At 44.3% G+C, this 25290-nt stretch overlaps 1 protein-coding gene across 23 annotated transcripts in view; it reads left to right on the top strand.

Moving 5' to 3' along the window:
• Positions 1-25290, top strand: part of TMEM164 (transmembrane protein 164) — a 168813-nt gene that overhangs the window by 75864 nt on the left and 67659 nt on the right. For 20 of the 23 annotated variants that reach the window (XR_016227832.1, XR_016227833.1, XM_089324047.1 and 17 more), the window contains one exon: positions 17916-17982. Coding sequence is in view for 19 of the 23 variants with exons in the window: in XM_070066408.2 (XP_069922509.1) it covers positions 17916-17982 (67 nt within the window). In the remaining 4 variants the exon portion in view is untranslated. Of the gene's footprint in view, positions 1-17915; positions 17983-22875; positions 22924-25290 lie in introns of those variants that run through there. The other 3 variants (XR_016227830.1, XR_016227831.1, XM_089324044.1) reach the window with 2 other exon arrangements.

The following is a 25290-nucleotide window of genomic DNA, read 5'->3' as shown; positions in this document are numbered from 1 at the left end:
AGCCGAGATTCAAATTGGCACCTGTATGGAATGCCAGTTTTGCAGGCGGTGGCTTATCCCGTTACGCTACAGTGCCCCCCTCACCCCCAAGCTAAGTTGGTTGTTAGCATAAATTATTTTCTTCTGAAAATCCTAAGGGAGAGGAAAGAGACCTGTACTGTAGTATAGCCAGGATGCCCTGCCTTCTCCTCGAATCTCACTTGCGACTTTCCTTTTCTTCTTGCCACTTTCCTCAGTTTCTTACTTTCTTTCAAAATTTTGTTATATAAAATTTCAATTACATACATATTATGCTTACTACTCCTATATTTGTTACCCATTTATACATTTTGTTCTGTGGATTGTCCATTCATGTTCTGGGCTCAGGTTTTATATGGGTGTATTACTCTTGTTGATTTGTATGAGTTTTACTTACATAAAGAGTGTTAATCCTTAATCTCCTTTCCAGTAAATGTTTTCCCCAGATTGCCTTCTAACTTTTTATTAATCACTTTTAACACCTATGAATTGTACATATTTATGTGGTATCATCTATTGTTTTGAAAAATGTATATACGTGTAGAGAGATAATACCATATCAAAGCAACTACATCTATCTCTTCAAACATTTAACATTCCTTTATAGTCAAAATCCTATTTTGTAGGTTTTATTAAAAATAGAAAAGTATGGAGCCCGTGCTGTGGCACAGCAGGTTAACACCCTGGCCTGAAGTGCTGACATCCCATATGGGCACCGGTTTGAGTCCCGGCCACTCCTCTTCCAACTCAGCTCTCTGCTGTGGCCTGGGAAATTAGTAGAAGATGGCCCAAGTCCTTGGGCCCCTGCACCCATGTGGGAGACCCGGAGGAAGCTCCTGGTTCCTGGCTTTAGATTGGTGCAGCTCCGACCTTTGCGGCCAATTGGGGAGTGAACCAGCGAATGGAAGACCTCTCTCTCTCTCTGCCCCTCCTCTCTCTGTGTAACTCTGACTTTCAAATAAATAAATAAATCTTTAAAAAAATAGAAAAGTATACAGTACATTAACAGTATGATGCTTTTAATGTAACTTTGTTTTACTTTTTTTTTGTCAAATCAAGTGATTTCCAAACTCCCTTCAGACCTTAGTAGTTTCTTCCAGTCCTTTTATGCTTAAAAGACTTTTTCCATTCTAAGATTAGATAGACAAATAGTTTTTAAAATATGTAACTTGTCCATCTATAATTCATTTTCTGAATACAGGCTGAGCATGCCTAATCCAAGAACCCAGCATTCAAAATGCTCTAAAATCTGAAACTCTCTGGGCATTGACTCAAAGGAGTAAAAGATTCAAATTTTAGGGCATACTGGATCTTGGGTTTTCAGATTAGGGAGGCTTAATTGATAAAGTCTGTACAATTATCCCTATATCTGAAAAGCACCAGAATCTGAAATGTTTTTAGCCCCAAGGATTTAATTATTTCCCTAAGACTGTTGCTATTATACTTTATCATAAGTAAAATTTTGAAATACTTATTTTATTCACTTGAAAGGCAGAGTTACAGAGAGAGACAGAGACAGAGAGAGACAGAGATCTTCCATCCACTGGTTCACTCCCCAAATAGCTGCAATGGCCAGGGCTGGGCCAGACTGAAGCCAGGAGCTTCGAGCTTGTTCTGGGTCTCCCACGTGGGTGGCAGGTACAATTGGACATGGGCCATCTTCTGCTGCTTTCCCAGGTGCATTAACAGGGTGCTGTATCAGAAGAGGAGGAACCGGAACTTGAATCAGTGCCCGCATGGGATGCTGGTGTCACAGGCAATGACTTTACCCCCTATGCTACAACACTGGCCCCCATAAGTAAATTCCTCTGTGTGCTGGGATTTTTTTGGGAGCTTGTTATATGTAGCATTACATTGATCTCTCTTTAGTTTTCCACCTGTTTCATACTCTTGTATTTGCAACAGCTGGTAGACCAGATTTCTCTTTGCCATCTTCCTGGCTACTTTACCCACACGTTTTTCTTAGATAGTATGAACCATAAGTTTTTCTTCCAAATGGACTTGAGATAGTTTTTCCAAATTCTTTCCAAAATTCTGTTGAGATTTTGTTTGGGATTATTTTATATCTAAAATTTCATTGGCACTATAACAACACTGAATCTTTTCATCTAGGAAACACATGATATACATCCTGTTTTACTCATGTTTTCTTTTGTGTTACTCATGTGTACACATGTATTTGTGTGTATCCCATGCGTTTCATCAATGTACAACTACAGTTTGTAGTTTATAATATTTGTTAATTATATTTTCAAACTAGCAATAAATGGTACATAGGAACAATTTCAATATTTATGTTTATTTTGTATTTGGCCACTATGCTTAACTCTTATTTCTTTTTTTTTTAAGATTTATTTTATTTATTTGCAAGACAGAGTTACAGAGAGAGGCAGAGACAGAGAGAGAGGTCTTCCATCCACTGGTTCACTCCCCAGATAGCCGCAATGGCCAGAACTGTGCTGATCCAAAGCCAGGAGCCAGGAGCTTCTTCTGGGTCTCCCATGTGGGTACAGGGGCCCAAGGATTTGGGCCATCTTCTGCTGCTTTCCCGGGCCATAGCAGAGATCTGGATTGGAAGAGGAGCAAACGGGACTCGAACTGATGCCCATATGGGGTACTGGCGCTTCAGGCCAGGGCTTTAACCCACTGCACCACAGCGCTGGCCCCTTAATTCTTATTTCTAATAGTTTTTCCATTGCCTCCCTTGGATTATTTTGGAAATAAATATTATAAACTTAATCATATTAAGATATGATAATTTATTTCCTTTTAAAGAACAAAACTTTTTTGTTTGTTTCAAACCTGCTTATATTGGCTAGAACTTCTGGAACAAGGTTAAATAATAGTGGTCCTGGCGGGAATCCTTATCTTGCTTCTGATTGCATGTTTCCAGTGTTTTACATCAGTTGACTCTGTTGGTAGCTGTCAGTTTAGGTTAGATGTTGCTTTTTTAAAAGATTTATTTATTTATTTGAATGAGTTACAGAGAGACAGAAAGCTTCCATCTGCTGGTTCACTCCCCCAAATTGCTGCAATGGGCTGAGCTGGGCCAGGCTGAAGTCAGGAGCCAGGAGCTTCTTCCAGGTCTCCCACATGGGTGCAGGGGCCCATGGACTCCCACTGCTTTCTCAGGTGCATTAGCAGGGAGTTGGATTGGAAGTGGAGTATCCTGGACTGGAACCTGTGACCATATGGGATGTAGGCATAGCAGACAGCTGTTTAACCTATTATGCTACAATCTGGGCCCGTAGATGGTCTTTATAATGTTAAGGAACTAGGTCGTTCTTGACTTCTCAAGTCCTTAAAGAAATCAAGAATGGGGGCCGGCACTGTGGCGCAGTAGATTAATGCCCTGGCCTGAAGAAGCACCGGCATCCCATATGGGCGCCAGTTCGAGACCCGGCTGCTCCACTTCCAGTCCAGCTCTCTGCTATGGCCTGGGAAAGCAGTAAAAGATGGCCCAAGTCCTTGGGCTCCTGCACCCATGTGGGAGACCCAGAGGAAGCTCCTGGCTCCTGGCTTCAGATAGGCGCAGCTCCAGCCGTTGTGGCCAATTGGGGAGTGAACCTTCGGATGGAAGACCTCTCTCTCTCTCTCTCTCTCTCTCTCTCTCTCTCTGCCTCTCTCTGCCTCTCTTCTCCCTGTGTAACTCTTTCAAATGACTAAATAAATAAATCTTGAAAAAGAAAAAGAAAAAAAAAAGAAATCAAGAATGTCGAATTTAGTTAATGCTCTCTGGGAACCTATTATGAGGTTCATTTGTGTTTTGTCCTTTGACATTCCCATTTAGTGTGTTATAGTAATAGATTTCCTAATATAAACCTTTGTTAGATTTTGAAAATTAACTTTTTCATTTCTTTCGAGGAGTTGGGAAAAACTCAGATTGAGACTATCCAATCTATGAATTTGATTGGTTTTGCTCTTTGCCATCTCTAATGTGAACTTCAATTTTACTGTTACAATATTAATTTCTCTAGTATTCTTCTTGGTTTGCTGAGTTCTCTTTTCTCCCTTGCTGTCTTTTCTCTCTTTCATTATGTTTTATTCTAATAGATATCGATACCTGTTTCATAGAGTCTGTGTTTTCTTGTATTCTTTTGAGGAAGCATATGGTTTTGTAAACTCTTCTGATCCGTACTCTAAATTCAGACATTTGTGCTTCCTCCGCATTTTCAGATTGTCATATGTGTTTCCTTTGTGCTGCCAGAAGTTTTCATAGGAACCATGCTTTTTTGTGTGCATTTATGCATATTCAAAGGAGGATCTGGTATTCATCAAGTATAAGCTGTGTAGGTTGCCTTTGATTATTCTCCTGTCTTCTTTGGTGTTGGTTAGAACCACTTGTCAGCTCTACTGCTGGTGGGCAGGTTGATGCACAAAGCCTCTAGTTCATTTCCCAGTGTCTACTGACCATGTATCTGGTGGGTTCTGCTGGACTGACATGGAACAGTCTACACCTGCTACTAAGCCCTTGTATACTCTGAACTGATACAGTTTGTGAAAAACTACAGCCTCTCACATACATTACTGCCTGAGTTTTACTTGTGAAGACTCCCACTCCAAATACATAGCGTGTGAGTACCAATTCTATGACATCTGCCTTTTGTTGGTATTTATTTATTTTCATCTACTTGAAAGGCAAAGTGAGAGCAGAAGAGAGAGAGAGAGAGAGAGAGAGAGAGAGAGAGGCAAATAGAAACAGAAAAGGAGTGATATCCTCCATCTACTGGTTCATTCCCCAAATTCTGGCAACACAGAGCTGGACCAGGCTGAAGCCAGGAACCCAGAACTCAATCCAGGTCTCCCATGGGGGTGGCAGGGTCCAAATACTTGAGGTATCACCTGCTGTCTTGCAGGATGCGGTATCAGGGAGCTGAATCAGAAGCAGTGTAGCCAGGACACAAACTGGCACTCCCATGTGGGATGCAAGCATGCCAAGCAGTGGCTTAATCTGCTGTACCACAATGCCTTCTCCCTCCCTGCCCTTTTGATTTTAGGGAGTTGGAGTCCCCAAATGGATGTAGATATGTCTTGCAGCCATGGAGGGGGTGCTGATTTCCCCTAGAAGCGGTATCCCTGTAGGGAGCGAAGGCTGTTCAGACAGCTGATCGGTAGATTGGCTCTCAGCTTCTAAGCCTTAAGGCTGACTGTGGTGGAAGGCCTCAGTCTTCCTGTCTTCTTTTTGGTTTCTAGGGTCTGCTGCATGAATTGGCCACATAGTGTGTTTCTCTCATTTCAGTATCAACCTTATTGTTAATGCAGATTTCTCCCAGATTCTGATAATAGGATGACCATTAGTCTAGGTTTCAGTGTTTTGGGGGCATTTTCTTTTTGTGTTTTTCAGTGGGAAGTTGCCTGCCAGCGAAATGCTATGTTAAACTAGAACTGCGTTGTGTATTTTCATTTAGAGCAGAGGTCAGCAACCTTTTTCTGTAAAGGCCCAGAGAGTAAACATTTTAGACCCTGCAGGCCATATGATTGTGTTTTGCCTACATGTCCATTGTTGTAGTGTGAAAGCAGCATAGAATCATGCTAGTGAATGAGTGTGGCTGTGGTCCGGTGAAGCTTTTACGTAAACATGAAGACTAGATGAAGAAGTCCTGGAGGTGGACATTGATGACGGTTATACAAAAATGCCAGTGTGCTTAATGCTGCTGAACTATAGCCTTATAATCAGCTAAGATGAGAAATGTTATGTTATATATATTTTATTGCACTAGAAATTAAAAAAAAATCTAAAACAGGAGCATCCTATTTGTTGGCCCTGAGTTTAGAAGAATTATATATTTCTTTTTTATTTTTTTTATTACTTATTTGAAAGGAAGGATGACAGGTATGGGGGGAAAATTACAAGTGGTGGCTTAATTTATTGTGCTCTAATGCTGGCCTGGGAAAGACTTCTTGAGTATTTAAAAGGAATACCTTAGTAGAGAGTAGGGGGTTTCAGAAAGCAGCAATTCATCCTAGCGCCTTCAGCCATACTCCTTAGGGAATGTGATACAGCGTTCCTACGCACACCTTTTGACATCAGGATCAGAGCATGGATGGTCTCCTTCTGTAGAGGCTGGGGAAACCTGTGCAGCTGTCAAAAGTATTCATGTCACAGGCAACTCAAAAGCCAGCCAGGCCTGCCTTCTTGTTTCCAACAGAGATGGTGACCAGTGAGACTTCCTGTAAATGATCCAGCCTCTTCCCAAGGCTGGAAAATCCTAGCTTTTACATTATTAACCATTACAGACTCCCTAGAGAACAGGGCAGCCACTGGCCTGAGTCCGCTGTTTCTGGAGCCTCCAGGCTAAGCGCCTTACGTGTCCGCTGAAGACCTGAGCATTCTGCATCTGGAAATGATGCCGCCGCATGACCCTCGGCCACTCTTTTTCCCTCAGTGCTGTGCCCAAGATGCTTCCTAATTCATGGCTCTTAACTTGGTAGCCTTCAGCTTGACCAAGACCTAGAAAGAGCCTCAATTACAACCGTGTCCCCTCATTGATACAGAGGAAACAGGTCTCCAGTGTATGTTTTTGTTCTTGGAGAAAAGTTAGCACCTCGAGGTCCCTTATCGGCCCCCTTCTGAAGCAGCAGAAGGCTGAGATCTGCCCTGGGCAATGATAGGTGAGGCCAGAGGCTGGGAAGCAACCCTCGCTGAGGCCCGTGTCTGGGAGCAGCCTTGGGCAGCGTGGGTTGGTTCAGAGTTCCCCATCTCACTGTTTGGTCTGTTATTCAAGCTGAGTGAGGGTGTTGTTCCCACGTGGTAGAAAGTACTCGATACCCCCTTCCCAGTCTCCATGGAATCCACCACTGCAGAGGGCTCTAACACAGTCAACCTCTTAGTTTTTAGCTTGTTCTTGGGTGTCCTGGTTGATGTTTTAGATAAGCGTTTCCTAAGCGGGGGAGGGTCTCAAAGCCTTAGGGTGGCCTTTTGAGAGTCTCCTTCTCTGTGAGCTGGGATCCCTTGAAGGAAGAGGTAAAGGACAAGGGAAGCGCAGTTCAGGTTTCCCCCTGCATTGTGACCAGTTTAGCTGCTTTGTGAGTGGCCACTACCTAATCTGCCGAGTTAGCCAAGAGTGTGCGGCAAGGGCAGGTGCACTCACGGTGTGAGTCACTGAACGGTGAGTCACTGAACGGTGCAGGTTGAAGGGCAGAGGTCTCTCCCCACCTGGCCTTGGGTCAGCAAGGGGCACAGTGGAGAGCTGGCATGGGCTCGTCTTCAGGTGCAGGTGGGGAGGAGTGGATCTGTGAAGCAAGTGGAATTCTCTGGGCGAGAGTATCTGCTGACTCAGTCCGGAGCGGCTATTGAAGGCGATTAGGTGAAATGTCATCTGTGTTGTAGGGAGCAGGAGGTGCGCTGCTGGCTGCAGCAAGGACTGTGGGCTGAATAGGAGCTGAGGTAGGTGAGGGAAGCATGGGGATGTGTGAGGGGAATCGGGGCAGCCTGACACGTGAGCTTGGCATTGCAAGATGGATACCCTGTTGGCTTTTGGGCCACATGATACGGTGACAGTTCATTAGCCCCATGGCCTTCTCTTTTTCTAGATTCCATTCATTATGCTCGCAGATTTGTAAGCCATGTGACTTCTCCAGTGAGACTCAGATCTCTAGGACTGCCCCGGGGATCATGAGATGGACTCAGGTTGAGCGTGCTTTGTCTGACGTCTTGGAACGGTCTTTCCTTCTGAGTTCCTCCCTTCTCCAGTGTGCCTCAGATTGCTTGCTCTGGAACCTGCTGGCTTCTGAACTGAGACTGGGTTTGGGGTAATGCGTTCTTAAAAAGGAACAGTCTTTTGGCACCTTCACCTCGGAGATGGCTGTGTTTTGGCTCAGCTTTGGACTCATTACTGAAATAGGTATTTAGGAGACTGTCTCTGACCTGAGCAGCCTTATTAAGACTCAGTTCTTGGCAAATGGGAGGAAATTCTACATGCGAATGATGCAGATTTAAAGTAGAAAGAGACCAAGAATCTGGAAAGCCTGACCTAAGTCAGCAGCAATTCCTGCAGACTGATGGCTTTTATTATGTCAAGGGCTGCTCAGGTGTCTGCCTTCCCAGGAGCCATCTAACGGACAGGTTCCTACCTTGTGTCCATGGTATTCTTTTTATAATGCTTGAAAGAGCAAGCCAGCTTTCCAACTGTTCATAGGTCTCCCCTTCCATACAAAGTGGTAGCCACTGCCTCCTCACATGTGCAAGCACACATTCAAATTTTGTCTTCTGCAGTTCTCCCAGAAGCTCTCTCGGAAGCTTTCTGGACAAGTGAATGTTTTTTTTTTTTTTCCCTCCTTCCTCCTGGGCAGCTCTACATTAAGCATGCATTTGGAGGAGCATCGTTTCCTGGTAAATGGCTAACTCTTTTCATCCAGAGAAACATGCAAGCAGATACTCAGCAGAGGAATGGGGACCAAATTTTAGATCCCTTTTTACTTTGTCAGCCCCCTCTTAACGGAGGAACGACACAGGACCCTGCGCTGTTCTTTTGTCTGCTCGGCCCTCCCCGGGTTTGCTGCTGGTCCTTCCCGGGTTGGCTGCCGTCCCTCCACCTCCGTGGAAGGGCGGGCCCCCCTGCCACTTTCCCCACTTCCGCGGGGGAGCGGCACACCGCCGGCCGGCTCTCTCGGGGGCTGCTCAGATGTTATCCGGATGTTCCCCTTAGATGTTCCTGGTGCATGTTGTCTCTCTCCTCCTTTATAGTCCTCTTCCACCAATCCCAACTCTGCTACCCACATGCCGAGCACGCTGCTCTCCTCCAATCAGGAGCAGGATCAGCTCCTGCAGGTCATCACTCAAGTTGTCGAGAGGCAGCTGCGTAGAAGCTGTTTCCTCCTCTCCCAGCGCCATATTGTGGGAGAGCAGATGCATAGAATAAGTCTTAATTCGAGTAACAGTTTAGTCTGAGTTGCTCCCACACCCACCTAATCCTTATAGAAATCAAGAGAGGAATCTTTGCTATGTCTTGGGTAAAAGCAGTTCCAAAACTGAGCAGTGCAATGTAATAGCTGAAATTTGAGCCAACTGTGTCTAAGCTGTGTTGGCGGTAATGAGGAACTACAAATGTTTCGTTCTCATTACAAAATTAATTCTTACTTGTTATAAGGAAAATCATTAAACACTACACACAGCAATAAAGAAGACACTGAGAATAACTGATATTCCTCTTAATTAATTGCTATAATTTCCTCTCAATCTTCTGTGTGTATACAAGTATGCCCATTTTATTGTTTTGTATATGCTTATTTTTAAAGATTTATTTATTTATTTGAAAGAGAGAGAGAGGAAGAGACAGAGATCTTCTATCTGCTGGTTCATTCTCCAAATGGCTGCATTGGCCAGGGCTGGGCCAGGCCAAAGCCAAAAGCCAAGAGCTTCATCTGGGTCTCCTACATGGGTGGCAAGGCCCAAACACTTGGGCCATCTTCTGCAGCTGTTTTCCAGGCCATTGGTAGGAAGCTGGATCAGAACTGGAGCAGCATACAGGATACCGGCATCTCAGGCAGTGGCTTTACCTGCTATACCACAATGCTGGCCTCCTATTATTTTGTTTTAATAAAATAATTGTTATAATTATTATTCTTTTTTGAAAAGATTTTACTTATTTATTTTGAGAGGTAGAATTGCAGAGAGAGGGAGAGAGAGAGAGAAAGGTTTTCCATCCACTGGTTGAGAGAGAGAGAGAGACAGAGAGAGAGAAAGAGAGAGAAAGAGAGAAAGGTTTTCCACCCACTGGTTCATTCCCCAAATGGGTGCAACCACCAGAGCTGGGCCGATGTGAAGCCAGGAGCCAGGAGCTTCTTCTGGGTCTTCCACATGGGTGTAGGGGCCCAAGGACTTAGACCATCTTCTACTGCTTTCCCAGGCCATAGCAGAGAGCTGGGTAGAAAGAGGAGCAGCTGGGACACAAACTGGTGCCCATATGGGTTGCTGGCATAAGCTTAACCTACTATGTCACATCACCGGCCCCCAAAATACTTATTATTCTATATAGGCTACTTTGAAATATGTACAAAGTTAATATACTTTAATATGATTGTTTCATCTTGTTAAATATCCAATATAACTTCTTTTTTAAAAAAGTTTCTTTATTTGAAGGGCAGAATGATAGAGAGAGATGGAGACAGAGAGTATGTTCCATCTGCTGGTTTACTCCCCAGATGGCCTCAATGATCAGGGATGGTCCAGGCCAAAGCCAGGAGCCAGGAGCTTCTTCCAGGTATCCCATATGGGTGCAGGAACCCAAGTACTTGGGCCATCTGCTGCTGCTTTTCCACATACATTAGCAGGAAGTTGGATCAGAAGTATGGAGGTATGGAGTCGCCAAGACTTGAACTGGCCCTCTGATTTGGGATGTGGACATTCCAAGCTGCAGCTTAACTTGCTGTGCTTTCTAGTGGCTGCGTAATATTCTACTATTTGGATGAACATTATATATTTAAATAGTACCCTGTTAATTCAGCATTTGGTTTATTGGATAGATATATTTTGAAGGAATTTTGAATAGTGCAGGGACATAGGTGGCCTGGGTCGTGGGAGGGTACTTGAAAAAGTTCATGAAAAAATGAAATTAATGGGTAAATTTGTTTTGGTGCCCCAAATTTTTAAAAGTGACCTCCAGTTTTTTGTTGTTGTTGTTGTTGTTTTTTTTTTTTTTTTTTTTTTTGGATAGGCAGAGTGGACAGTGAGAGAGAGACAGAGAGAAAGGTCTTCCTTTTGCTGTTGGTTCACCCTCCAATGGCTGCCGTGGCCGGCGCACTGCGGCCGGTGCACCGCGCTGATCCAAAGGCAGGAGCCAGGTACTTATCCTGGTCTCCCATGGGGTGCAGGGCCCAAGCATTTGGGCCATCCTCCACCGCACTCCCGGGCCACAGCAGAGAGCTGGCCTGGAAGAGGAGCAACTGGGACAGAATCCGGCGCTCTGGCCAGGACTAGAACCCGGTGTGCCTGTGCCGCAAGGCGGAGGATTAGCCTAGTGAGCCATGGCGGCGGCTCAGTTTTTCATAATATACATTTTCTGTGAACTTTTTGAAGATCCCCTATTTGTGAAAGAATGTTGTTAATAATTACCAGCTTGAGTAGTCATGACAATTAGGTAAGATAGTCCATGTAAATCTCTTAGCATGGACGTACCACATATTAAGTAGTCATTAAATATTAGTCATCTTATATGGCATTATCAAGCCTTGGCACTTGACCATCTTGGAACCTCGTTGTTAGAAAGTGGCTCTTGTGGAATGAAAATGGCTTTCATTCATTTCAGAATGAAAAGTGCTTTTGGATAAGTAGCCTCTTTTACCAGTGGAGGACCTTTCAGATGGGGGCTTTCGCCAACTTCCTGAGCTTCACTGGCAAAAAGAATGCTCTGGAAACCTTGTAGTTGTGTGGCCTATTTGGTCCCAAACAAGAAAGTGGGAAACCATCAGCTGCAACCAAGAAATTATCTCTGGGTCCACAGACAATGCCAGCCAAGCCTTCCTGTTGTACTTGTCCAGTTTTTCCTCTGTTGTTGTTTTTGTTTCAACTTTTATTCTTAACATTTTCAAACATGCAAAAAAATGGACAGGGAAACCCACTCCATGCTTGTATGACTTCACCTAGATTCAGCAGCTGTCATGCTTCCAGATCTGAGTTGTGAAATTCATGGTCCCAATCACATTGCCTGCACATGACAGACTTGTGCTGCAGGGCTTCACACAGCAGGTGAGAAAAATACACGCCCAGATCAAAGGCTTCCAGAAACAAGGTCAGTGTGGAAGGATCATGGAGTTGGAGATGACAGAAATACATGTATTGTTTTTAGGATACACATAACCAAGTGTAAATCTCAACCTGCCAGGCTAAAGAGTATGTGTCCACCACATGACCAGATAACTAACTAGTGGTATTCATGCAGTAGAATAATATACAGCAGTGAAAAATGGATACAGTAGTTTCCTGGATCATTAGAAACCTCACTAAGTAAAAAAATATAATTTTCAGAAGGATATATACAGACTCATACATAGTATGATTCATTTTCTTTAATTGCATGCATTTTACAAAAACACTGTGCATACTTCATGGGTACAAACAGTTGTAACAAATACATGCAAAAAACATGGATGGAAGTAAAGCCTACTACTTTACAATAGTGGGTCCCTTTGGAGGGAGGTGGGGGAGATGAATGGTATTCAGGAAGGGTACCCAGAGGGCTTTTTTTTAAAGATTTATTTTATTTTATTTATATTAAAGACAGAGTTACAAAGAGAGGGAGAGACAGAGAGAGAGGTCTTCCATCCTCTGGTTCACTCCCCAGATGGTCACATGGCTGAAGCTGTGCTTATCTAAAGCCAGGAACCAGGAGCTTCCTCCAGGTCTCCCATGTGGGTGCAGGGGCCCAAGGACTTGGACCATCTTCTACTGCTATCCCAGGCCATAGTAGAGAGCTGGATTGGAAGAAGAGCAGCCGGGACTCGAACCAGCGCCCATATGGCATGCCGGGGCTTCAGGCCAGGGCATTAACCCACTGCACCACAGCACTGGCTCCCACAGAGGGCTTTTAACTGAATCAATAATGTTCAAATTTATTAAACTGGATGATAGGCCATAGGTGTTCATTATATGATTTCTTATACATTTCTGTATGTTTGAAATGTTTAATGTAGAAGAAAATGTGAAAGTATTCTGTAAAAAAGCTTAGAATCTCAGTTCACTTATTTTGTTGCTGTAAAAGCTGAGGCTTGAGAGTTGATGTTTTTCTTCTCATATGTATTTTGAGTTTTCATTTAATTTTCTACAGTAAAAGCAACACTTTTCTGTAAAGTTCTGGAAGTCTTTCAAAAAATTTATTGATTTATTTGAAAGGCAGAGTTACAGAGAGGCAGAGAGAGAGAGAGAGAGAGAGGTCTTCCATCCGCTGGTTCACTCCCCAGATGGTCACAATGGCTGGAGCTGGGCTGATCCGAAGCCAGGAGCTTGGAGCTTTCTCCATGTCTCCCACTTGGGTGCAGGAGCCCAAGGACTTGGGCCATCTTCCACTGTTTTCTTAGGGCACAGCAGAGAGCTGGATTGGAAATGGAGCAGCCGGGACTCAAACCAGCACCCATATGGGATGCCGGCACTGCAGGTGGAGTCTTTACCCGCTAAACCACAGCACCAGCCCCTATTTTTTTTTTTTTAAGTTTTGTGAGTTTGACTGTAACTCCCATCATAGTCATGGTACAGAGCAGTTCTGTTCCTTCTGAAAACTCTTCATCCTGTCCCTTTAGAATGACACCCACATCTCTCAAGCCTGGCAATGGCTGACCAGTTTTCCCTCACTATAGTATTGCTGGGAGGATTACATCTAAACAGAACTCTATTGGATATAACCTTTTGAGAGTGGCTTTGCTTCCTCAGCAAAATGCCTTTGAGATTCACCCAAACTGTGGCATGTATCAGTCATTTGCAGCTTTTTTATTACTGAGTGGTTTTCCATGGTATGTGTATGCCACAGGTTCCATATGCATTCACTTCCAGAAGGGCATGTGGACTGATTCCAGGTTTTGAATGCTGTGAATAGAGTTATTGTGGTTATTGGTAAATAGGTTTCATCTCAGGACTGTAAATTTCATACCCAGGAACAGGATTATTGGGTCACGGGGTAAGTAGTTTTAATTTTTTGAAAACATTTTTTAAAAGCTGGATGAGATACTGTCAGTTTTCTTTTTGAAAAAGATTTATTCATTTGAAAGGCAGAGTTACACAGCGAGAGAAAGAGGTATATATAGAGAGATTTTCTACCTGCCGGTTCACTCCTCAAATGGCTGCAATGCCTGGAGCTGGACCAGGCAGAGTCAGAATCTTCATCCGAGTCTCCCACATGGGTGGCCGGGACCCAAGCACTTGCGCCATCTTCTACTCCTTTCCCAGATGCATTAGCAGAGAGCTGGATTGAAAATAGAGCAGCTGGAACTCATTTGAGATGCTGTCACTGCTGGTGGCAGCTTAACCCCTTATGCCACAACTCCTGCCCCCAAACTTTTCTAAAGGGGTAAATTTACATTCCCACCAACGATGTAGGAGAGCTCCAGTTTCTCCACAGCCTTTTCAGGAATTGCTGTTATTGGTATTTTAGAAATTCTAATATGTAAGGAGAGGCATCTGGTTATGATTTTATTTACATTTCCCTAATGGTGTGGATCATCTCTTTGTATGCTGTTTTGCCATGCATATTTCTTGCTGTCTCTAATACTGCCCATCTGCAGAAGGGCAGAGGGTCCCCAACAGTATACACCAAATAAAATATATATGCAATAAAATAACCACGATTTTGAGTTGGCAAGAAGGAAATCGGGTCTGACTAAGTAGAAATCTGTCTCTAAGCTCTAGTCTTTGATTTTGACCTTCAGAATGTCCTTTTGTCGTACTAGACCTCTTTCTTATACTTTGGGTTTTTAGAAGATTCTCTCACATGATTTTCATTTTCTTTTTGTTCCTTTTATTTCTTTCTTCCATCCCACCTATCCTTCCCTCCCCTCCCTCCCTTCCTTCCATTCTTCCATCCATTCATCTATCTTGAGGCTTTAGATGAGTTCTTCATCATTTATTTAACAAACACTTTGGGTTATTATATATCCTGTGCTTTCTAAAGATTTTATAAATATTACTCCTTATAGCCACCGTATGAGTTAAATACTAGTATGGTTCTCACTGTACCAATGAGGGAATGCTCACATGACTTCTGGGTGTGTTGCTATCCATTTCTCATACCCCTTAGGAATCTGGAGCACAGACTGGTGGTGGATATAGAACAAAAACAAAAGGCTTTGCCTCTGATTTGGTCAGTTTTTCACCTGTTGGACTATGCTGTAAGTGTAACTTTGGAATCACGGCAGTTTTGCCACAAAACACACACAGGATTCTATTGTCCTTAGCGTGACCATTCCTGCTCCATGGGCAGCACAGAGCCTTCTGCTTGGCCTGTTTCCTTGTGTGTGTGTGTGTGTGTGTGTGTGATATGTAGCATGTTCATTCCATGGATTTGAAGCAGAGTACAGTAGAGAAAACTCTGAGTTGAAACCTGGTGAGATCTGAGTGTGACTTCCGCATCAACCACCCACTGCCTTTGTGATCTTGGGCGAGTCAACCACTTGGACTTTTGGTTTCTCAACTATAAAATGAGGAAGGGGATGACTGTAATAAAAACTGTGAGGATCATATGTGGTGATGTATTGGAGTATTGTGTGATCTGCATATAAAAATGCATAATACATGTTAGATGTTTTTGTAATGATTCATATGAAAGACCTCTTTATATATTAAAGCTAACTTACCCTTTGGCCTATATGTAGCTCCCATAATGGAATTTCGAGAACCCAGAAAGAATAAGGCTTGTCTTTAGGAACTTATTAGAATCTTGATGTGAGTTTTATCTTTTTTATCTCTGGCCTGCCATGAGCCCTTGGAATCAATTCCATCATCCTCAAGATTTGACTACTGGTGCCCAAATGTCTAATTGGCCTTGTGCAAGTGCCAACATTCCTTTGAGGTCAGTGGCAAAGCCTGGAACTGGAATCCAGCTATACCTAGACAGGCAGTGTGAGTTTTCTTCTCCCAGGGTGAGTCAGCATGCTGTAGCCGTCCCATGAGAACATTCAGGGACCCCGCCAGGCTTATGTCCACTTTATCTCAGGCCTGCTCAGTGGCTCCTGCTCTAGGCCCTAGGGCTTGAGCCAGAGTTTCCAGCGCTTGCTTTCTCAGAGCAGAGGGTACCCTCTTGAAAGACCCTCCTGAAAAATCTTGGTAACCTGGCCAGCCTAGTGGGGCAGGGGTGATTTTTGCATCAGTGTACCTCCTACATTTTGTGGAGTAAACCAAGCCCTATTAACCTATAGGACTGTGATGGCTTGGCATAGCCAAAAAGCCTGCTCCACTTCAGTTATCCCCTGAAAGCTTATTAAACCAGGAGCAAGGAATGAAGGAGGAGGTAGAGAGACCCCTAAAATCTATTGGGAGGGAAAAGGAACATGTAAGACTCTCTCCACCCTAGGTTGTGTCTGGGAGAGAGGGAGAGTGGTTGGGTCTGATAAAAGGCAGTGAGAGGAATAGAAGAGTTTGAGGTCCGGAGTTGAACCCTGGATCTACTGTCTTATACATAGTGTTGACAAAGTCACCCCACTTCTCAGAAGCTGGTATCCTCATCAAAAAATGGGAACAGTGGGATCAGCCTTGTGGTACAGCAGGTTAAGCTGCCACCTGTGACACCAGCATCCCATATTAAAGTGCCAATTCAAGTCCCAGCTGCTCTACTTCCTATCCAGCTCCCTGCTAACACACCTGAGAATGCAGCAGGAGATGGTCTTAGGTCTTGGGCCCCTGCATCCACATCGGACACCTGGATGGAGTTCCGGGTTTCTGGCTTTTGCATGGTCACGACTGTTGCAGCCATCTGGGGAGTGAACCAGCAGATAGAAGTCTCAGTTTCTCTCTCTCCCTCTCTCTCCCTCTCTCTCCCTCCCTCTCCCACCCTCTCCCTCCCTCTCCCTCTTCCTCTCACTTACATGTACATATACACACTCTGCCTTTCAAATAAATAAATAAAATTTTTAAATAAAAAAGTGAAACAACACTGCACATATCTCAGAAAACTGCTATAAAAATTAAATGAGAAAGTTTATATAAGGCAGTTAATGAGGTACTTGCCTGGAATATATTAAGTGCCTGGTATCACCATCATGGCAGCTTTGGTGACAAAGAATAGCAAGCAGGAAGAAAAGACTGGGAGAAGTGAAAGGCAGCTTTGGACCTCGTGTGCCATTCTCTGGGGTCGCCTGTGACACCTCTTAGTGTTGCACACACATCCATGGGTGCTGAGGGCAGAGCTGAAGTTCTAGGAGGGCTGCAGTGTGTGCACTGCTCTCGCCATCACGGACATCAGATATCCCAGGACTGCTGTGTGTGTGTGTGTGTGTGTGTGAGAGAGAGAGAGAGAGAGAGAGAGTTTGAGCTAGTGACTTGAGGTTCGAGGCACAGTTTTCTACAAATCATCAAATCCGCTCTTCTTTAAGAAGGCTAGACTCTTATTTTTGCAGCTCCTTTAGTAATAAGGAAGCATTTGCATTGAAAGACGAAGGAAGCTGTTTCAGTATGTTCCCAGAGCCCTCTGGTGCAGGGCCTGTTTCTGGTTTACCCAGGATTTGTAGTACCTGTTTGAACAAGCCTGGTATTGAGAGTGGGAAGCAGTATCACTACCCAGTGATATAGACCAGTTGTTTTCTTCTGCTATTTTTTTTTTTGGTTTTGCTTTTAAGCTACAGAGCCCAGTATGTAAAATAAATCAAAGAAAGCTTGGAAGGCTGCCACTTTTTGCCCTCTCCGCCTCCTGCAGCAGTTCTTAAAGGCATTTCTAAGAAAGTGGGGAAACTGTTTGCAAAACACAGCAGTTGGCTGTCTGAGTTGTACCAGCCTTTTACTGTCCGGGTCTCTGTTTGGGGAGGAGGACTGGCCCTGGCTGTATAAATAAGCAGGCATATTGTATTAAATAGGCTTCCACTGTACTAATGCAACACTTACCTCCTGTAGTTCCTCTTTGTCAGTGCTGCCCAAGCTGCAGCAGCTGACGGCCTTGGTTGACACTCTGGGTTGGGGCTGACTGAATGTTTAGGGAGCACAGAGCTCATTGTGTAATGAAGTGTTGGAAGCAAAGTGTGTTCAGGCAGTGCTTGTTATATTCTGAGCCAGAGGTAGTGCTCTTCCAAACATTTCAGTTGGTATAGAATCTGCTGCTTTTAATTTATTTTGCATGTGTGCAAACTCTAAGACCGTGTTCTGTGCGAGATCCACCTGTATATGTAGCCCTTGCTCAGATGGCACAGCTCAACCTGACACACGTTTTTCGACCTCTGCATCAGAGTCTGAGTTTGAACTGAATTGGATCTTTTCTCCTCTCTAGGCTGCAGATGCATATGTTGAATGGGGCTCTGCTGGCACTGCTGTTTCCTGTGGTAAACACCCGGCTGGTAAGTAGCCTCTTCTAGTAATGTGCCAGCAACATCCGAAACATTGTTTACTCCGTGCCTTCGTTTTCTAGCACTTGTCCTCGGTCCATATGCCCGTGTGATTTTTATACATACAGATGTGTATATTATACACACACACACACACACACACAGTTAATGTTGATGTTTGATGCAGTTCTGTTTGTATGCAGAGGGGTTTGATGGGGGTGGGGGTACTTTGTGGAATTTCGGAGCTACATTATGGGTTAAAATCAGACCTGGGGTAGACCAAATATCCTATAGAAACATTTGGAAAGGTTTGGTGGGAAGGAAATGGGACCGAGCTCCACCCATTAGAGAGGAAGGATTTGCAGGCCACATTGGGAAACTCATGGCAAGAAATCACCTGTAAAATCATTCCTACCACTTTCTGTTGTTACCTTACATTTGCCTTATGCATTAAGATCATGGTTGGAATCTTGAAATGATAATGTTTTATATTGAATTTGAGAGTTTATGGGTTTCTTCACATAACAGTTGTCTGCAGGAGATAGGGCAAGCATTATGGCCTCTTGTTTTACAGAGAAAGAAATGAATGTTCAGAGAGTCACATAAATCCTAGGTGACAGAATTAGGAATGGTACCCAAACTTCTTTTCTTGAGTTTATTTTCATAGATATCTAAGAACATAATAATATTCCCTTCTTCTCTCCCTTCCTTCCCTTTTCCCCCTCCCCTCTGCCTTCCCTCTCCGTTTCTTTCTTTTTTTTTAGTTTTTGAGACAACACATTTTAAATTTACAATACAGCAAAAAGGCTTAATACTTCAAACAATAAGAAGTATAACAAGTAAAAAGCAAGAAGACCCCAGTTTAATGGGAATATAGACAATGGCTATAAACAGTAATTGAATGGAAAAATGACCATTTCACCCATATACAGTAAATTTTAAAGTAGTCACTATAGTAGTATGACATTCTTTTTTGGGGGTGGGGGTGGGGCGAATACCTCAATCAGAAGGACTTGGGCCCCAGTATAACGTTCTTAACCATTGGCTGGACAGAAGTATAACATAGTGTTTTACAAAACTGTATTTGCAGCAATACCAATACACACAGACATTTCTTTCTTTCTCTATTTTTGTTTTTTGATTTTTTTTCCTTTTTTTAAAAAAAAAATTCTAGCTCCCACATATAAGGGAGAACATATGATAAAATCAAAGCTCCACTTTGCTCCTTCTGCAGATTTAGTCATTCCCTCCCCACAAATATTCATATCTACCCTTTATTCTCTTGATGCTTTTCTAGATGCATATTGTGTCAGGAGAAATTAAAAGAGAAAGATCTAGGGTGCCAGTTGGACAGGAGGAAAAAGTTCTATAGCACAATAGGATAATCATGGTCAACAACAGATAATTTGTATTCCAAAGCCACTAGTACAGAGGATTTTGAATGTTCCCAGCACAAAGAAGTGATACCTGCGAGGACTGATATCTCAGTTATGGTCTGATCATTACACATTATATACATATAATGAAATGACACACCATACTCTACTAATACATGTAGTTACTATGTGTCAGTTAAAAATATACCAAGATATGTTTTATTTATTTATTTATTTATTTATTTTTTATTTTTTTAATTTTTGACAGGCAGAGTGGACAGTGAGAGACAGAGACAGAGAGAAAGGTCTTCCTTTGCCGTTGGTTCACCCTCCAATGGCCGCCGCTGCAGCCGGCGCACCGCGCTGATCTGATGGCAGGAGCCAGGATCCAGGTGCTTTTCCTGGTCTCCCATGGGGTGCAGGGCCCAAGCACCTGGGCCATCCTCCACTGCACTCCCTGGCCATAGCAGAGAGCTGGCCTGGAAGAGGGGCAACCGGGACAGAATCCGGCGCCCCGACCGGGACTAGAACCCGGTGTGCCGGCGCCGCAAGGTGGAGGATTAGCCTATTGAGCCACGGCGCCGGCTCAAGATATGTTTTTTAAAGAGAGACTATGGGAGAAAGAAAGCATTCATCCAAAGCGTGAGATCTTGAAACATCACTACGAACAGACTTTAAAGAGTTAGCAGAAAAATGACATTAAAAATAAGTATTTTGTAAAATTGTTGAGATTTGTGCAGGTTTTCATAATACGCATTTCCTATGAACTTTTAAAAATATGTTTCTTTAATTACTAGAGAGGCAGAGAGATAGAGATACAGACAGAAGGACAGACAGAGAGTACTCCTATTCACTGGTTCACTTCCCAAATGCCTGCAGTGGCTGGAGCTGAGACAGGGGCTGGTCTGGAGCCAGAAGTTGAGAACATAAATCGCAGTCTCTCCCCAAAGGTGACAGTAACCCAGTTACTTGAGTCATCACCCAGGGTCTGCACCGACAGGAAGCTGGAGTGTGGAAACAGAGCCAGGACTGAAACCCAGGCATTCTGAGATGGGACAGAGATGTTCCAGCTGCTAGGCCTTACTCCTGTTCGCTGTATGAACTTTGTGAAGATCTCTCAGAGGCTCCAGGCTTACCAAATCAGTTTGATTTAATCACTCCACAGTGTCCATATGTATCAAAACATCACGTTGTACCCCATAAATATATGTAATTATTTGTCAAATAAAAAAGCAGACAGCATCAGGGATACTGTGAGCCGCCTCGGAGATTCTGAGGTCAGGATCTGTAACAAAGCCTGGGCTTGTTTTCAAAAGTGCCTCGGGTGATTTCTTCCATGGAGCTAGGGTTTGAGAGCCACTGAAGCTGGATGGCCACAACAGTCACCCAGAGGGCCCGTTAAAAAACTGCCACTTGCCAGGCCCCATCCCCAGAAGGTCTGATGGACAGGGTGTGAATGATGGCTGCGAAGAACGCTTGCATCAAGTCTCCCAAGGATGCCAAGGAAGCACTCCCCAGACAACTCTTTGGGAAACTGGTGGTCTTGGTGCTTGTAACTCAAGAGCTAACTCCTCGCATGGTTGCTGCTTGTTTCAGGCCCTGCTGTACCCCATGCTTCCCTGGGTAGCTTATGTAGCCTCAAACCCTTTCTTTGAGGAGCCCCAGTCACCTTAGAAGGAAACCACTGAAGCTCCTGCTGAGAGGTTCCTCACGATGGGGGTGGGCAGGAGGGGTTTCCCTGTCTTAATAGGCAAACTTCATTCCATTCACCATTTCCCTGTGAACTGAGATCAGCAATGCAGGCTGCTGCCATTGGTACTGCTGCTCTCCCTTCTTCATGCCCTGTGGTATATGACTTGTCTGACTTGGCCTGGTGAACTGTAGAGTCAGAACGCCTGCCTTGCTCTCAGAGCTAGCAGGGATAATACCAAAGAAAAGTACAAAGAAACCATATTGAAAACATAAGCTCATGCTTTTTATTTTACAAAAAAGGGCTCATTTTATGTACTACAGTGTTGTTCTTTACTGATGCAGGGACATGGGGCAGTGTTGGAGCAGATGCAGTTACATGCAGCCTGGGAAATGGCTCCAGTGCTGTCTTAGCCCATCTCTGCTCCGCTGGCTCCAGTTTTCTCCAGAGATTGAGAGGTCAGGCAGATAGAGAGTGGCTATCTCTAGTTCACACAGCTCTGTCGAGATTCCAAGAAGGGGAAGGATATTAGAAAATCTCCCCTGGGGCTAATCGAGTTAGTGATTCTGAGTGTGTTTCCAGCACTCGCACCCACCACTGTAGTCAAACTGCCATCAGTTTGAAGTGGTCATTGTGCCTCTAGATGGGCTGCTTGAGTTCTATCCACACTGGGACATTTCTCCCAATGACACCTAAATAACCTTTATCTGGCAGAGCCATTGAGCATAAGCAGATGTTCAGATTCCACTGTACAGGCATGAGAGTAAGGGCCAAGTTCCTGAGGTCTGTTTGAAAGCCAGTGGTGAGGTTCGTGTTCAGTCCATGTTGTTACTCCAAAGGTATATTAATCTCTTTTTTCATTGTTACGGTGAAATATCTGAAGCTAGGTACTTCTAATGAAAAGAGGTTTATGTCAGCCCAGTTTTGGAAGCCATGAGCCCAAACAGCATGATACAGGTTCTGGTGGGGGCCCCACCCTGACTGCATCACATTACGGTGGATGGCATCATGGCTGGAACACTTACAAGAAGAAAAGATCACATCCCTCTCTCCCTGCTGTCCACTTTGCTTACCCTCTCCATTTTCTCTCTCCCTCTTTCCCCCTCTTACAGTAGACGTGCTATCAAATCTGTTACATTCACAGCTAATACTTTCCAAGTACATGTCAAGCTGTAGCCAGCTAGCTGATCAACAACATTCGACATTGGAACTTTGATGGGCTGTCTCAGAACTAGTGGGTCCAGTCACTGGTGAATCTTTGCACTCCTTTTCTAAAAGGAAGCTGAGAAAAGTTTGGGATGTCTGCATTTGCATGCGTCTTTGCAATTGGTTTTGATCTGCTGCTTTCAGATGATTGAGACTCCTCCTGGACAACTCTGGCCTTTAGGGTGTTTTGCTTTCCAACCCCTTAGTTGAGTTCAGATTGACTTAAAATAAGACTCAGGAAAATTGGCAACTTTCTTCTTAAACCTGATGATCCAATTAGATCCAATTAGGCAGGAAGCCAGCTTTTGACTCCTCTTTCGTCCTTCCTTCTTGGCCCTTTATACTTTTAATCCTCCCCCCCTTTTTTTTGCTCATTAGCAGTAATGAGGAAGCAAGAAAAATAAAATGAACTAATTAGTGTATACGCCAGTACTGCAGACATACATAAATCCACATACATAAAGACAGAGTGAGAAGGAGTTGGAGTGAGTTGCCACCGTCAGCTAGAGGATTTGGGGTCAGCGGTGAATTTCCATGTGCTGTGTTCTGCCCTCTGACTCACTGGCACTGGGATTTGCAGACCAGCTAGAGAGTGCCCAGGTTTCAATTCCTCCTGGTTCTCCATCTTCACAGCTGTCACCCTAGAAGAAGGACCCCGTATTCCAGTGGCCCATATCACAAGTAAGTGCCCCTTACAGCCAGAATTCTGGAGGGCTCTTTCTGGTTTCAGATGAAGATTCTTAAGGGCAGTTTCCAGTGATGTGCCCTTTTGTTTCATGGAGGGAAGGAGGGGAAATGCAGCATGGAACTATCGATTATTAGATTAGCAGAGAGCTCAAAGCTTGCATGATTTAATCTTAGCTTCCAGAAGGGGAATTTAGGAGGATAAATGACTTGCTTGAGAAGCCAGGGTGGGCGCCCCTAGAACCCAGGTCTCCTAGCTCAGACTTCAGAGCTCTTTCCTTATTTCATGGCTGAAATTCAAGGCCCATTTGCATGCTGACGAGGCAGGATGCTGGATGGAGGTGGTTTTTAGCTTCCTTCCATCTAAAAGCATTCAGTCATAGACTTCTTTGAGTTGCTGAAGAGAACTGTAGGGCTTTTTCTAAATCAATGCATACATATTTTTGCATACAATTTCAGAAAGGATGGAGACCACCACTTCCCCTTCTCTCCCTCCCCTCTGCAAGCCCATCCACGGACCCCATGTTAAGAGCACTCTAGGCTGGCGCCGTGGCTCAATAGGCTAATCCTCTGCCTTGAGGTGCCGGCACACCGGGTTCTAGTCCCGGTCGGGGCGCCAGATTCTGTCCCGGTTGCCCCTCTTCCAGGCCAGCTCTCTGCTGTGGCCAGGGAGTGCAGTGGAGGATGGCCCAAGTCTTTGGGCCCTGTACCCGCATGGGAGACCAGGAGAAGCACCTGGCTCCTGCCATCAGATCAGCGCAGTGCGCCGGCCGCAGCGCGCTGGCCGCGGCAGCCGTTGGAGGGTGAACCAACGGCAAAAGGAAGACCTTTCTCTCTGTCTCTCTCTCTCTCACTGTCCACTCTGCCTGTCAAAAAAAAGAGCACTCTGCCCAGGCTGTCAGTAGTTCTTTGTAACTTGGAGAATGGATGTGCTATCTGGTTTATGAATTCCTTGTTATAGCTGCTGACCCTTTGTCCTGATGGGGATGCTGGCTCCTGCTTTGCTAAGAACATCCTCTAGTCCGGTCCAAACCCCCTTGTAGAAAGTAAAAGCCAAGAGGTGGGAGAAGAGTAGGGTGCCCACTGAATCTGGTTACATAGTAGATTTTCAGTTACAGTTCTTAACCTTGGAAAGCTGGTAATCTGAATTTGGAAAAAAGCTTGAGGCCTGTGCTGCATCCTCATGCCTCAGCCTTTTTTTTTAAGATTTATTAATTTATTTGAAAGGCAGAGTTACAGAGAGGCAGAAGGAGGGAGTGCGAGTGAGTGAGCGAGCACGAGAGCGGTTGTTCATCCACTGGTTCACTCCCCAAATGGCCACAATAGCCTCAGCCGAGCCGGGCCAGCCCAAAGCCAGGAGCCAGGAGCTTCTTCTGAGTCTCCCACGTGGGTGCAGGGGCCCAAGGACTTGGGCCATCTTCTACTGCTTTCCCAGACCATAGCAGAGAGCTGGATCGGAAGAGGAGCTGCTGGGATTTGAACCAGTACCCATATGGGATGCTGGCACTGCAGGCAGCAGCTTTACCCGCTGTGCCACAGCTCTGGCTCCCATCCTTCTGCCATTCACCAGCTAACCCCCAAGAGAGTTTCTTCTGAATATTATGAATGGGGGAGACTGGACATAGACAAAAACTTCAGACGCTAGCTATCAGTCCCTTTTCCAGACCAAAGATTCTAACCTGATTTGTATTTGCAACTGTCTTCTACTAGAGGTAAAAAAAGAATGAAAATAATTTTTTTCATCAAGCTTCTTTTTTCTTCAGGCCCAGAGCCTTGAGTTTATCATTAGCTCATTATCAAAATTGCCCATGGTTGTGTATCCGTGTCAGTTTATCACATTTGTTCTTTTTTTTCCCCTCCCCTTTCGTACAGTTCTGTTTCAGTTGGATGATTCTTTTGAATGTCCGTAACTCTCAGACTGAGCTTAAGAGATAGGTAATGATTTTATCATGACCGGGACATCTCCTTATCACTCATGAACATTATCTCAATGTTCTTGGGGTGTAACCTTGGTGCCAGCATACCTTGTGCCCATGTGTGCTACCGGGAAAACTTTGCTATCACCAATGCAAATAGGCCTGAAAATATCATTCTTTGCTAATTGGCACATTGAAATGTGCCAATTGACCTAGAAAAGTTATTTTTGTGACTGGCAAATTGAGCTATTTTTAAAAGTTATGGTTTGTAATTTGGACCTGAGCTGGGGACAAAGTGTCCGTTTGCTTTTTGAGGGTACTTCAAATATAAAAAACTTGGTTCCAGAAGATTCCTTAACTTCCTGAAGAACTGATTGAAGTAAAATTGTACCTCAACCATCTACAAAGGCCAGTGTATATCTGGTCAGATAAGTGCACAGTGTCTTAA

The sequence above is a fragment of the Oryctolagus cuniculus genome, chromosome X (assembly GCF_051225735.1).
Source record: "Oryctolagus cuniculus isolate XC-2025 breed Fujian yellow rabbit chromosome X, ASM5122573v1, whole genome shotgun sequence".
Lineage (NCBI taxonomy): Eukaryota > Metazoa > Chordata > Mammalia > Lagomorpha > Leporidae > Oryctolagus > Oryctolagus cuniculus.
The sequence above is the reverse complement of the archived record's forward strand: the minus strand, read 5'-3'. Positions and strand labels throughout refer to the sequence as shown.